Genomic DNA, 15,294 nt, shown 5'->3' with positions numbered 1-15,294 from the left:
CATGAGGGCACAGGTGGCAACTATCCAAGGCTTACAGATAGCTTCCCTCTCTGGGCCAACAGCCCAGCACCCCAGATAAGCACTGCATCAAAGCGAGCCAACTAGCGTATATTAAAAGGAAGGGAATCTATAAACATATGTGAGCTCATCCTTGCAGCAACTCCCCATTAAATGGCATTTGCAAGCCTTCTGAGACAGTCTCACCTTCGGTTCAACACACCTGCCTTTTACGAAAAGAACGGTAAAATAACCTTGACAGAGTGAAAAGTTCAAAATGCACTAAATGGACTTCAAAAAAGAAAACATTTTATTCTCAGAACCTTTGGATTATTTTGCTCATATGTTTTCTGCGCATGGCTGCGGATCTCTTGCTTTCTGAATATGTAAAAGGTGACCACAAATTGTTCCCGCTAAGTTGTCATAAAGTCATATGGCATAAACAATAACTCTCCCCTACTGTACAAGGCAGGAACTGAAAAGTATAGAAGTATAACCAGCCAAATAAAATAAGAAAAGCCGTACTTGACGACTAAGGCTGTGCTTCGTATTCTAACAGGACCAGAGCCTACCAGAGATATTCTGGCATCAAGACAATGTCTTAATGATCCTTTATGAAGCTGTCACTCACAAAATCTGTGATAAAGTATTGTCTAAAGAGCCAGGTCTTCCACATTTATCAAGGCCCAAATGGTCCTTAAACACAGAATTTACTAAACTTTCCAGTGATTTCATTACGTTGCATCTGGCTCAAGGATTATTGAAACACTTGCCTGAATTCCAGAGTATATTTCTGAGCAGCCTGAATTTTAAAGGCTCAGTGATCAATTCAAGTGACAGCTATATAGCCAGGCAAGGTTGTATTCAAAGAAAGTAGAAGCAATGTAATTTTGAGTCACAAGCCATAGCTGGAAATTTCTGTACTGCAGGATTGAAAAGTGTAAGTGAGAACCCTACACAAAATGGCTTCGCACTGTACAAGTAAACAGAAGTGGGACTGATAGTGGAGGCCTTAGTAAATTCCCATTCCGGAGTGCCACCGTCAACACTTTGTGCATTGGGTGTCGACTGCACATACTAATTACTGCTTACAAAATGCTGCCATCTTAGGGAGACTTTTGCTGAGAGGATAAAAAAACCACAATACTAAAAAAAGAAGAGAGTAATCAGATTTGTCTGCTTCCGAATTTTCTGGTTTGGAAAGCACACATACACACAAAGTGAAGTACTGAAAATATCTCAAATTTTTTGTTTCTTGAATAGCAGCATATAAGGCAGACATAAGGGGGAAAGAAAAATGCTGTCTGCTTGTAGTAACAGAACAGAGGAATTATTTTATCCTACCTGCTGCCCAATCTTCTGGATCTACCCATGCCTTTTTTTACATCGTTCTCCACTCAAAGCTCTCATCCTCCCTCTTTCCCCACCACGAAATTTACCTTCTCTGAATCCACGTTTTCTATTTTGCTACTTGTCACTATACTATGCAGCAACTGATGCTGCTCACCGGGTGTCTTATAAGTATATCCTACGTAACAAAAACTATTCTCGCTGACTGTCAGAAACCTGCAGCTTTTATTGCTGCATCGTTTTGCTTCACTGAGCATCTCACCTAAGCATAATTGGGCAAAGGAAACAGCAAACATTAGTCAGGAATCCGAAGTCAACAAGAGGGGTGGCAGTCACAGCCAAACACAAGTGGCATCATTAATTCAGAGGGCCCGATAGGGGGCACAAAGTAGCTTACCTCTGACTGAAGCTGAATAGGATCTGGAGGATGATAGGAGGATTTTCAAGAAAAGGGAAATTGAGCTTATTTATGCAAGAAACTATTGCAAATCTGTATTTCCATACATATTGCTGAACTGCTGTTTGCAAGCTTGTGTGTGTGTGTGTGTGCAAGAATGCATGCTCCAATTTATACTCAGTCAATACAACAGCTTACTGTTCTGAGGCCCCCCTAAAACAGGCATAGGCAAACTCAGCCCTCCAGATGTTTTGAGACTACAATTCCCATCATCCCTGACCACTGGTCCTGTTAGCTACGGATGATGGGAGTGGTAGTCCCAAAACACCTGGAGGGCCGAGTTTGCCTATGCCTGCCCTATAACTTCAAAGTTCAGAGGTGTCGTTGTGGATCCGATAGAGACAACATCAAAAGCAACAAATGCGGAGCCATGGCAGAATCTTGACTTAGGTGGCTCCCCAATGCTGATGCACTGCTCTGAACAACATAGGCCAAATGTGCCAATGTAGACAGGAGATATGGCTCAGTGGCAACACCTTCCAGTGCACAGGGCAGACAAGACAGGTTGTCTCCAGAGCTAGGGAGGAAAGGAAGGAAGGGGGTGCCAGAAGAACTGCTGCCCATGCAGCAATCAACCCAGAGAAAGATGATAGAACAGCTAGTGCACCTTTTTCTTTGGGCATGAAAAACCATTAGCCTAGGCTTCCAAAGGCCTTTCAGAGAAAGCACCCTCCCAAGGGCAGAAGGAAATTCCAGACGTTAAGTACTGGGAAAGGGCTACCCTTCATGGCTTGCCACTATTGTTTAGTCACCTTACAGAAAAGAAGAGAGTGAACCGTACCACTTTCCCAGAAATGGGAAAAGACCACATGTCAATGGAGGTTATCCACACTTGCCTTATAGAACACATCAGGCACATATTGTTCACTGCTGGATTCCTTTGCATAGCCGAGCTCTGGAGCATCACGACATGGCAACAAGCACTCGTCACGTACTAGAGCCATGCACTGGTTGGATACCTGGTAGCCCTCGAAGTGGACTTGGTTGTCAGGACCACCTGGGGAAAAAAGGTACTTTTAGCCACTCGAGAAGAAGGTATATATGTACACAGGCTGTAGCACACTCAAAATGGATATAAGACATCACTGAGCCAATAAATGTAAGTGCATCAAATCCAGATTTTCTGCCTTAAGTACAGTCATACCTCGGGTTGCGACCGGGCTCCGTGCGGGAGGCATGTTCGCAACCCGCATCTGCGCACGCATGTAACGCAATTCGGCGCTTCTGTGCATGACGTCATTTTGTGCTTCTGTGCATGCGTGAGCACTGAAACCCGGAAGTAACCCATTCCAGTCCTTCCGGGTTCGGAGCGATCCACAACCCGAAAACTTGCAACCCGCAGCATTTGCAACCCGAGGTATGACTGTACAAAGGACTCTTATTCTGAGCCTGTATTGGCTTAAGAGTTTAAAATGGCAAACAGTACACAACTTTCCAAGAGAGGTATCCAGATAGAGGGGATTTGTTAAGAAGTCATATAAATGACTGCATACAGTTAAGAGGTCACATGTATTTGCACAGTTTTATACGTTTACACCCGCAAATAGTTTTATGTTTTACTGGGTTTCCGCCATTTGCACAGAACACTACAGTGCCAGGCCACTGTGATTTTTATGCTGTGCTGTAGACTTTTCTTGTGCATGCAGCACTGAGCAACACTTTCTCATACAATTAGGAGATTTCAGCTTCATCTCACACAGTCCTCGTCTTAGCAAAAGGTACCACGGAAAAGCTTTATTAAATATTGCACATGGAGGGGCATTTGTCAAGGAGATTTTTAAACCAAAGGAAAGGAAAGATGCATATTGTTTATCAGCAACTGCACCTCCCACCCCAGCATAAGATGTAATGGGAAGGCAGAATGACTCGCTTTAATTCATGTGCACAAAAAACATATGGTTTTAACATTATTAACATAAGCATTTCCAAATAACCAAACTCCATTTTGGGGAGGGGAAGGAGGTTTCCTCTTCAACTAAAGTTGAAAACACTCAGGTTTAAAAACAGAGAATGGGGGCAAGGGCACACATGCAAGCCCCAGGGCTCCCGGGTTTGCGGGCTCTTCTTAGCCTGCAGAGGGTTCCTAAGCACATGCAGTTAGAAACCACCTCATGGCCAAAAACACTGTTTTCTTTTACTGGTCTCAATTTCTGAAAAGCTTGCTGCTTTAATGGAGTGGGGGTGGAGGGTTATGAAACATTTCAGGTGTTTGCAGAAGAGGTTGCATTTTGTTTTGTTTTTACCTGTAGCCACCACAGTGAAAAACTTGGATCCAAAGTGACCATCTGGGGACAGGCGGCAAATGTTTGGGTGCTGATTCTGAAAATGCCCAGCTGTGATGCACTCTTCTGCACTTAAGAAATAAGCATCCTAAAGAAGGCGAGAAGGTGAGACTGTTAAAGAGACGGAGCCATCGCACGAGCGGCATTTAAGGTAACCCAGGAGTGCTTTCTAAAATGAAGCACGGATTAAAGGTAAAGGTAAAGGGACCCCTGACCATTAGGTCCAGTCGTGGCCAACTCAGGGGTTGCGGCGCTCATCTCGCTTTATTGGCCGAGGGAGCCGGCGTACAGCTTCCAGGTCATGTGGCCAGCATGACTAAGCCGCTTCTGGCGAACCAGAGCAGCACACGGAAACGCCGTTTACCTTCCCGCCGGAGCGGTACCTATTTGTCTACTTGCACTTTGATGTGCTTTCGAACTGCTAGGTTGGCAGGGGCAGGGACCGAGCAATGGGAGCTCACCCTGTTGCGAGGATTCGAACCACCGACCTTCTGATCAGCAAGTCCTAGGCTCTGTGGTTTAACCCACAGTGCCACCCGCGTCCCAAAGCACGGATTAGTAACTTCTAAATCTAGCACAGATGACCATCTTGGAAAATCATCATGATGCATAGGCACTACAACCTGCAAAGCTTTAGTTTCAGCAAACAATTCCTATCATACTAGGAAAACCAAGCTTTTTAAAGGAGATTTTTTAAAACGAGAAATAAATCAGGCAAGTTTATTTGGCTTCTGGTCGCTGAACTTTTAGGACACGGGTTTTATGAGCTCTCTTTAGAACTATGACAACTAAAAAATTTACTGGTTTTCAGATTCGCGGAAGTTAAGATTGCCCAGAATCTAACGAAAGTCTACAAGCTGAGGTGAAAAACATCTTGAGCCTGACATATGGTCCAAGGTCTTCATGCTCACATCTGGTTGATGTAAAGAACGGAGGTGGCAAAATTAGGGCAGAAGGAGAACCCAGACAATAACTTCCCCATGAAAGGTTAATTTCCCCAATGTGTGATCAAACTATAAAATGAATAATGGAATGGGGTGTACTTCATCATGAGCAAGCAGGCTGTTTTAGATTTATGCCTGATTTTCACTATAGTGGAAGTAGGCAAAGCCTCCTATTAGCTTATGGTACTTGGTTATGGTCACAGAATAGTGGTTGGTTGAGATAATTCACTATAGAAAGTCCAAGTAAGGGCAGCAAATGAAGACCTAGAAAGAGGATTCAGAAGGATAGGAGGAAAACTAGACAGAAATTATCCAGCAGAGGGAAGTATTAACAATAATCAGGTATGTGGAACATTGCTATGTGCTGGGTTGAAACAAACTGCAGAATAAGAGCTTGCTTCCTGTGACCACAGCTGCGGGAGATTTGGAAAATCAAGAAAGGTATACAAAAGCACTCTTGTAAGCTTAGATAGATACAAGAACAAGTTACAATGGGATCTTATGGTATTGGCGCTGCTGAAACATTTTAAAAACAAGCAAGATGAAGTGAAGTCATATTTAAAGGAAAGAGAACTAGGATTTTGTTTGTGGTGCACCTTCGCCAGGTATCCAAGAATCCAGACAGATTTCAAACCATCCTGACATCCTATCCGTACAAAGCTCCATTCTAAATGATTCATGGCTCCTCTAAATTCCCAGCAAACTCATGCATTATTCTAATTTTAATAAACAAGGCCCACCATTAAAAGCAAGGCATCAAACTACGCCCCCCCCCGAGCCTGCAAATAAAAGAGTACAAGGACAAAAAAGAAAAAGCTCGCTTCTCACCTTGTTCCGGCTATACCGGACAGTCCCCTTCCGTGTATCCTCTGAGACCAGATCTGTGAATATCCAGCCAACCTTAAAACACAAATGCTCATTTTATTCTTCTACCTTTTTTTTTTTTAAGGTGACCTTCCCACATTGGTACAAAATGTTCTTGGCTAGAGGAAGCTCTTTGAGAAAGCCTGCTCAACAGCAGCCTGAAGGAAATTACTCCCTTAGCTACACAGACTTCATTTGAATACAATTCACACATTTGCAGTGACAACTGGTGAGACCGGCAGTTTTATGCCTCCTTATGGAAAGATCTGGAGACTGCAGGGATTCTCCTCTGCACCTCACTCATAAAAATACATTTACTTTTCTGTGTCCACACTGTAGAGTCAAAAGCAGTTCACAGAAGTGCTCTCAAGATATCAAGTTTCTATGCTGGTTAATCTAAAAGGGAACCCTCTCAAATTTCCTATTTCCTGAATCCCACTTGATCATGCTAAAGAAGTGCAAGCCTTTCTGAAATGTAGATCCATACACTATTCATATCCATTGCTCACTGTTCAAGCACTCAGTTGCTGTTCAGATGTTGCTATTATACTTGCAACAAATATCAAGAGCTAAACCTGATATGCTTTGTAGATGTTATTAGTGATGATCTGTATAGCAAAATAACCATAAAACTAGGATAAAACAAAGGCTAGATTCAAACAAAAACAAACTGTTTTATATCTTAAACACAGATGCCTTATATAAACCCAAATTTAATGACTAATATGACCCACTCATTAGAAGTCTGAAAATATTCAACCCTTTTTGGGGGGTAAGGAAGCAATGTATTTTAGCCTTTATTTTCGCAACACAAGCAGTATCTTCATTAAGGCAAGAAAACTAAGTATGGATCTGAAAGGCATCTGCGCAAGGGTGGTGTCAGAATTTATTTAAAAGCTGACAGTTTGCAGATTAAGGAGAAGATTTCCAAGAGGTGAAATCTTCTCTACCCCAGTCATATCAGAAAAGCACAGCTGGGGCACTGTTTATGGTGCTCCGCCAAGATTCCTGCTTCACTTGCCTTTATAATAAACAGCTGATAAGCAGGAGCCTGATCAGCAGACTGAGGAATTCAAAACTATGTGACCACATCTATATGTCCTTTGTGTTACTGGCAACACAGATCTGCTTAACTACACCAACCCACACTTTCCACTCAGTTTCATGTTGGCTCAGGACTATGCAGCAGAAAAAAGCTGAACAGGTCACAAAACCTCCAGTACAGCCTGCATGCTGAAGCAACACTAGCCCAATTAGCTCCCAGCAAACCAGATCCCGTACATTTGCCAACCTTCCAGCTCATTACAAAAGGTTTCCCCCTATATGCTGGCCCACACGTTTTTATTACCTTCCTCAAGCCCAGCTTGGTTGCAATCTCATCCACAATCTCCGCCTTTGGGTCTTCTAGGAGTTCCAGACTGTTTTGTGTACCAATCTAAAAATAAAGAGAAAAGCAACAGAGAACCAGTTTGCAAACAGGGGTGGACATTTAGCATCCCAAGGAGACAAAATGTTTCGTTCTCGAGAAAGAAACGATGGGAAATGTCAGGAGAATTAATATTGACAAGCTGCTGTGTCTCGCTGCAGTTACATTGATACGTGTGACACCAGGCTATTGACTGCTGGTTCTATTGAATATCAATTTGAACAAACAATGAGCTATGCTTCTCTACGAAAACCAGTCATTTCCCAACACATAACTGTAAAGAATCCTACATTCTTTCACCGGTAAAAATCTAAGAGGAGGCCTGAAGGATCAGGCTATGACCCATCTAGTTCAATATCCTGTTCTCACTGGTCAAGTAGATGTCCATAGGAAGATCAGAAGCAGGACCCAAGCTCAGCAGCTATGATCCCCATTGGGATTGCATCAAATCTTCTTACTCAAGGAGCAAATGAAGTATTTTTTTAAAAACAAAGCCTCTTACAATTTGTGTTTAAAGTCTGTGATGTAGAAATCCTTCTAGTGTCTCACACATTGGCAATTTTACCCTCACCATCACTGTTTGCTTAACATTGGATTCCTTACCTATATAGGGCACCCAGCAATATTTTTTTGATGGATGGACATTAATGCGTCACAAGGTATTAATTAATTTTAAGTTAAGCCACCTGACCCACAACCTTTTATTCTCTTGTCTCTAATTTACAGATTTCTTATCTTCCAGTCTCTCCTCCCTTTCCAACTTCGACACTCTTATCTAATTCTGCCTTGCTCCTTAGCTTCCTACTTATCTGACTGAAAACAGAAGGCTGGATTTTCAATAATTCTATATAGTTATTAGAAGCCTTTTTTCTTTCTAAATACTTATGAACCACCCTATGGTACGATATGTGTTTCCTAAGACTAAACTTTTAATTATGATTCTTCCCCTTAATCTTGATTCATTATTTGTATTATATAAATACTGATATGACAATTTAACAGGCAGCTAACCGTGATAACTTCCTTTCACAGGCTATAAAAATCTGCCATAAGCACCTCACATTCAAGCTAGTCTCCATCTCCAAAGTCAAATTCTGTGCCATATAGAAGCATAAAATACGGGAAAGCACTCAGGAATGTATCTCAGGAGTGCACAGACTTCTCTCTAGATTGTGGATTCTCTCTCAAACATACTTTGAGAGTCAGAGTTTTTCTCTAAGTATATATGCCTAATGTGGGGCTTGACCCATGACCCTGAGATTAAGAGTCTCATGCTCTACTGACCAAGTACCACTTCAGACTGAATAGTGGGGGTGCTGTTTTGAATGCTTTCCCATGTGAAAGTTCATCAGCAAGTAAATAATTAACTTATCAGGGAGAAAGCCCATCTGACTTTTTGCTGTGGCACTGTTCTACTTGCAAAAATATTATATACACACACACACAAAAATGTAGGGGAACAATAAAAAGTTGTCCTCCATCAATGTTTTGAATTGACACCTCCCATTCTTCCTCCTTAGAACTCTACTACCATATTCTGTTACACACTTGACAAGCTGGCTTTTCTCTTCCAGAAAGAATAAACTTGTATTTAACTGACAGGCAACATCAGCTATTTTTACACCACCTACCCAAAGTTTTCTCATTGGGGAAACAGATGCATTAAATCAGGTGGTATCTCAACTAACAGGGCAACTGAACTGGATCAAGGATGTCTCAGATCTACTGTAACTCTTGTCTGCCTTTGGCCAAGCCAGCAGAGATCTTGAAGGGTTGCCAGGATACCAAGGAACACAGCCTCTCTTGCAAATCACAGCAATAGTGTTTGCATCAGTTCCAAACTCAATGCTTTTAATTCGCATGGTTTCAGCGACATAATAGCTGCCAATCATCACAAATCTAAAATGGGAACTGTAGACGCTATCTATTTATCTTGGGCTGAACAAGCATTAGTGCAGCTCTGATAAATCACACAGGAGCCACAAAACCAGAGAACAACCCCTCTAGCACAGCTGCTTGTTGGTTTCTACACATTGTACCATGATGCAATACCAAAACACACAAACTGGCAAGCGAACAAAGTGCTCAACACTTAGCTTCATGGTGTGCAGAGGATTCAAGGGCGCTGATGTAAGTTTATTTTGCAACTTAACAGAAACTCATGAATCTTGCCACTGAACAGCGCACCAATGAATTATTACTGCTTGCATGTCTCAAATCACCCAACAGACATATATTTTATGCATAAGCAAGGAGCTCCCTCCTCAGTAGGAGCTCGCCACCAACACTTCCAAGGTCACTATGTGTTGAGACAGCATTTTATAAAATGGCCAAAGGAGGATCATAGGACAACAGACTGTCCTCTTTCCTCAAACTACAACCTGATACATTAGTAAGTACTCTGAAAACTGCTTGGTCCTAGTATCCTCACTTACTGCTCTCCGGTCACTATGTTAAAGTTGCATGGTGGAAAATGCTATATATTTTGATGCTAATAATGGGCAGAGAAACTATAAAGACAAGTGGCCTCCTTGGTAGTTGCACCCACCCTGTGGAACATCCTCCCATCAGATGTCAAGGAGATAGGTAACTTACAACCTTCAGAAGACAACTGAAGGCAGCCCTGTATAGGGAAGTTTTTTAATGTTTGGTGTTTTATTACGTTTTTATGTATGTTGAAAGCAGCCAGGAGTGTCTGGGGCAACCAAGTCAGATGGGTGGAGTAATAGTAGTAATAATAATAATAGTAGTAGTAGTAGTAGTAGTAGTAGTAGTAGTTTTGAACAAGGATGATAATCATAGCAACCTCTTTAATAGCTGATCAAAATTCTCCATCACTTGCAGCTTTCAAATCCAGAAATGTCCTTCTAAAGCAAATACGTCAGCTGGGTTAAGTTTGATGCAGCATCAGTTGAAAGGAGTTAAATCAATCTGAACTACAAAAGATTGTCCAATGCAAGGTTGCAAAAACCTTGCCAATAGCAAGCGCCTTGTCTTCATCTGGTGAACACCGCTCTGTATTCACCCAAACTCAGTTTGTGAGAGTGAAGCCACGTTTCCTTTCCTCCAAGAATGGGGAAGAAAGGAAAGATGGAAAGGTGGGCTTTTGTGTAAAGTGCCAGTGGTTTTTTACTCCTACCTCCTGAAAAATCCATGTAAGCAGGGAAATAAATGGCCCCTGTTTTTTTTTGCAAGGGAGTCTGGTGTGTGTCTGTCATGGCGGTGGGATAGTTTCTTTCCCTTCACATTGGCAGAAGCCATAGCATACAAATAGTACTTTCTGCAAAAGTCCAGCTTATAGGAGAAAAACTTCTCCCTCACCTCAGTGAAGAGGAAGATAAAAGTAATTTTTATTTGTTCCTGTTGAGATTTTGCAGGAGGGAGCAGTAGAAAGGTGCTGCCTGCACTTTTTGCAAAAGCCCAGCCGTAGAGGAAAACACCCTCTCATGAGTTCTGTGTGCATGTCACAAGAAAGGGTGTCATCAAGAAGGACTGAGCTTGGCTAGTAAACCAAACAAAAATTCATGAACCACTGATCCAACCAGATCTCTATCATCACCATTAATTAAATTTATATACAGCTCTTCATTCAAGGATCGGAGGGCAATTAACCAAAAAACCCACACAAAATACATAACATAATAATAAAATGTGCAATAACACACATTCATATTGAAAAGGCTATAGATTGTTTAACAGCAAAAGGCCTAGTTAAAGAGGAATGTTTTCGCTTGGTGCCTGTAGACACTCCCTTACCTTAATTTAGAAAATTATATATTTATACAAATTTATTCTACTAGAAATTTCCATTCCGTTGTGAAGTTGTAGTCTCCCCTTAACATTCATCTGAATCACACTACTCCACTTCATCTTGCAGCTATGAGACCCAGCTGCTAGTGCCACCTAGTGACTTTATATGACCGTACAGCTTCAAAAATTTCCAGTCCACCATAAGCTACTATAGTTCAATAGCAGCAGGGCAAAGCATTGGAGCTCCCCTGCCACCTTTTTATCCGTGGGAATCCAGAAGGCACTGGGCCCAATCACTGCACCACAATATGCCCAACATCTTCACATGTGACGAAGGCTGAGGATATGGTGGTGGCCCTGCAAGGCTAAGGGGGAGTCAATTAGGATTGCTCCCCAAGGCTGCAAAATGAAGCCCACTTATCTGGGAGTCAAGTTCCTTTGAATTCAACAGGACTTCTGAGTAAACATGATTAGGATTGCACTCTAAATCCTATCAATTTCAATGGGACTTCCTGCAATATTCATAAGATCAGAGCCTCTTTCAATTGCCCTTTTCTGCCATCTAGAGATCTGTTGAGAAGGGGAAAAGAAGAGGTTGTTGCTGCCCCCTCACCCCAGTCAATCTGTCTAGTCCACAGCAGTCGCAGCCATATTTGCAAATAATCTGTTTGTTGTTTGCCCTGGCAGTAGCTTCTCTCAAGGTGGCCAAAGCAAACAATAAACAGGTTCTTTGCAGAGATGGCTACAAATGCTGTGGGCAAGACAGGTTCTCCATGGGGTATGAAGCAGTACCACTGCCTTGCCTCCGAAATACAGTGAGTCATAACCCCATGCACAATTACATAGAAGTAGACCCCACTGAGTTCAGTGAGAACTTACTTGCATATATAAATGCACAGTATCAGGACTATAAAGTCACAAAGCTGACACATGTGCCATTTGTGGAGAGGCTTCGTCACCACAAAATAGCTGCATGCTTTAAAGTTGAGAGTTTTACTCCGGTGTCAGCAAGTGCTAAGGTCTATTCTGTTTCCCAGGCACCTTTCCAAATGGAGCAAACCAAGACATTTTACAGCGGAGCATCTGTTACCTGTGGAGGTTCATAGATGGCAGCAACCTCAGCTCGGATACCTAGAGGGATGTCCTTGTGCTCTGTATACTTCCCGTATAAGTACCCAAAATGCTGGTTTCCCGTTTTTCTCCAGAAGTCCAAGAAACGATCTGCAATTGTATGGTTCTCAAACATGATGTTATCCACATGCCTGTATTTCTGCCGTTTGAAAAGCATAATAATGTATCAAGCAAAGCCCTTTGATAAGGATCAATGATGTTCAACACAGTCACCCAGTCTACATAAGATTTGAGCTTGCTATATTCTAACTCAATTCTGTCTCACAGACTGACACCTCTTTATTCTCAACTGACTTGCCTCGGCTGTATAGGCTATGGATCAGTGAGGAAAACAGTGGAGAGAAATTATTTGCCCCTACTATTCTACCACTTTTTCAAAACCCACCCCCCCACCACAATAGTTCTCACACGGAAAATCAGCGATCTAGTTCAGCTGTTAATGTTCAACCATGGTTTAGTGCTATACATGAGCCTTAGACCAGGGGTCACCAACCTAAGGCCCATGCGCCAGAAGCGGCTTGCGGAGGTCGTTTGACTGGCCCACAAGCCGCCCCTGAACTGAGCTGTGCTAAACCAGCACAGCGCAGTGCAGGGACTCGCCTTCCACGGCACTGAAAATCGCCAGCACGCGTGCGCAATCCAACCCACAGAGGGATCTCTGCGGGATTGATCTGGCCCAGGCAAGATAAACCTTGCCGACCCCTGCCTTAGACTCACATACTATATTTGTCTTCCTTCTCCGATGGAGCCATGAGAAACAAGATGGAAGCTTTCATTTATATTTTCAGTTCACCATGGATGACTGTGATAGTCAAAGCTAAAACCGTGGTTAGCATTAACTACAGTTTACAGAAACAAGCAAGGGTCATTAACCTTGGTTAAGTTGGCTTGTTCTCCCAAATCAACTAACCAGTATGCCTGGCTTGGGACATAATGAATCAGTTAGTTGAAAATGGAAGCAAAAGCTTCCAAACTCCCTCGCTGTGGCTGACCCAAAGGAGCAGGAAGCAAAACTCATAAGCCTGCGGTTCCTTCATGTTAAATCTTAAACCCAGTTGAGAATTATGACTGAACAGAGCCAGTATACATTACAGGAATTCAAAGAAAATAACACCTAGATCCCTTTTCACCAACCACTTACTCCATTCTTACAAGTCCACAGCTTTTTGTGATCGTATTAAGAAATCTGAGCAGGTGGTTCTCAAATCCACTAAAGGCTCCTCTCCTATCTCATGCCAAGAACATGAGTCCTCCAGTTACAAGGAATAAGAACGTGTCCCTGTCATCCTGTGCAAAAGCTAACCAACCGTGTTTACACCAAGGGAAAAACGCACCCAAATCTAAGCTGGACATTCATTTCCAAAAAGAAAAACAGCAGACATAACAAATGCCTCTGCTGTTCTGATCTTACCTGCCTGTTGAGTGTGATGGCACTTGGCTGGCACTTAGTGCAAATGCCTTCTGGCCACGGGGGATGTCCCTCACACCCAGATTTAATCTTGCAGCTAATGTTTTCAAGGGCAACAAACTTCCCCCTAAACAGGGAAAACAAAGGACATACTTACCACCCAAGTATTTATAAAAACAAAAGAAGCTCCTAGCCTGAGTGGTGTGCAACAGACATCAGATCAGAACATTTCGTCAGGCTCGGTGCTCTAATAGTTGCACACACAACATGTCCCAGGCCCAAGTGTAAATCTGGGGGTGGGGTGTAACTAGCAATGCATTGCAGAAGTCAACCTATCTCCCCTCATTATAGCTGGCATTAGCAAAAATGTCAAGACATGCTGGAAACAGGGATACAGGACTCAGCGACACATGGACTGGAGTCTGTGTGTGAAAGATCAACATCAACTAGAGCATCTGCAGGTTGCTTTCGTCGTGATGATAAGACAAGGTGCTTAGGAAGCAATGAATGTTTCACACCTCTTTTGCTCGTGTACAGAGTCCTTGCAGTGTTCTTGCAATGTATATGAGATCACAAATCATTGACTTAAATAAATGCAACCTCCCTTCACAAAACTATGCCAATGGCATCAATCTGTGGTCCTGGTTTAGGAAAAGATCTGCTGATCAAGGGAGGGAAATAACTACGAAGTTCTCAATCTTTCCTCCCCTCTGCAAAACTGTTTTGAAAATTACCTTTTTGCCACTGCTTGAAGTGAATTAGTTTCCCCGGCTATAAATAATCTTAAGGATTTTCACATTCTGTTTTATCATCTATAAAGAGTTTTCTCTGAAGAAAAGGTGCAAGTTTCTTACTTGTCTGCGCCTCCGGTCAGTTTCCTGATGTAGGCATGGAATGACATATGCTTCACAGGGGGTTCCAGATGGTTTAAATAATCCTCATCAAAAGGCTGCCAAAAAAAGAAATGCATAAAGGAAAACCAGGTCAGACACCTACTTGATAACACATTGATCACTGAACAAATGGATGTTTTTGTCCGAACTCCTTTGCTAGCATTCAATGTGGAAAGAATCAGAAAGCTTTGTGCTTCTTTTCCACAGCTGTTACTAGCCTGACAAGAATGGTGGAGGCCTTTCTCCAGACAGTAGAAGTGTTAGCCCCACTCAAAATGTCTTCAGAAACCCAACCTGTCTCATGGGTAGAATAGTCTTCTTCTTTTTAACTGGCAGAGCTAAAGGCTAACTGATCAAGCATGCCTGGAGAACTCTGGCACAGGTGAATGTGTCCCCGTTTGTCTCTATCGGAAGATCTCTACACAACTGAGAAAGGAAATAATAATCAGAACTGTTGCAGTATATAAGAATACAGCACAAGTTGTTCTGAGGTGCACCTCTGCAAACGAACGGAAAATCCATAATGCCAAGAAAGCAAAGTGCACACAAATTTAGTGAGGGCAGGGGGAGAGAGAGCTTTGCTTGAGCATTTAGTGATATAGCCTGCTCAATCCACTACTGCAGAAAAACAGATGTCAAAAGCCTGATAAATGCAAGTACTGCTCAGACAAGATATATCCAAGGGACTTGTTCAGCCTCTTTGGCCATTATCAGCACAGACAGGACACATTAATGTTTCAGCAGCATCCTCTCAATTGCTGCCATTAAAGCAACTATATTCGGGGGGGGGGC

The 15,294-nt window shown here is 42.5% G+C and overlaps 1 protein-coding gene across 2 annotated transcripts in view; it reads right to left on the bottom strand.

Moving 5' to 3' along the window:
* NPLOC4 (NPL4 homolog, ubiquitin recognition factor) overlaps positions 1–15,294 on the bottom strand; it is a 50,360-nt gene that overhangs the window by 19,951 nt on the left and 15,115 nt on the right. For both annotated transcript variants that reach the window (XM_080994615.1, XM_080994614.1), the window contains exons 6-12: positions 14,464–14,558; positions 13,613–13,736; positions 12,161–12,340; positions 7,243–7,329; positions 5,859–5,930; positions 4,048–4,174; positions 2,641–2,801 (exon numbers count right to left, since the gene is read on the bottom strand). In XM_080994615.1, coding sequence (XP_080850741.1) covers positions 2,641–2,801; positions 4,048–4,174; positions 5,859–5,930; positions 7,243–7,329; positions 12,161–12,340; positions 13,613–13,736; positions 14,464–14,558 — 846 coding nt within the window. The remainder of the gene's footprint in view (positions 1–2,640; positions 2,802–4,047; positions 4,175–5,858; positions 5,931–7,242; positions 7,330–12,160; positions 12,341–13,612; positions 13,737–14,463; positions 14,559–15,294) is intronic.

The sequence above is a fragment of the Podarcis pityusensis genome (genome assembly GCF_964106645.2).
Source record: "Podarcis pityusensis genome assembly, chromosome: 2".
Taxonomy (NCBI): Eukaryota; Metazoa; Chordata; class Lepidosauria; order Squamata; family Lacertidae; genus Podarcis; species Podarcis pityusensis.
The sequence above is the reverse complement of the archived record's forward strand: the minus strand, read 5'-3'. Positions and strand labels throughout refer to the sequence as shown.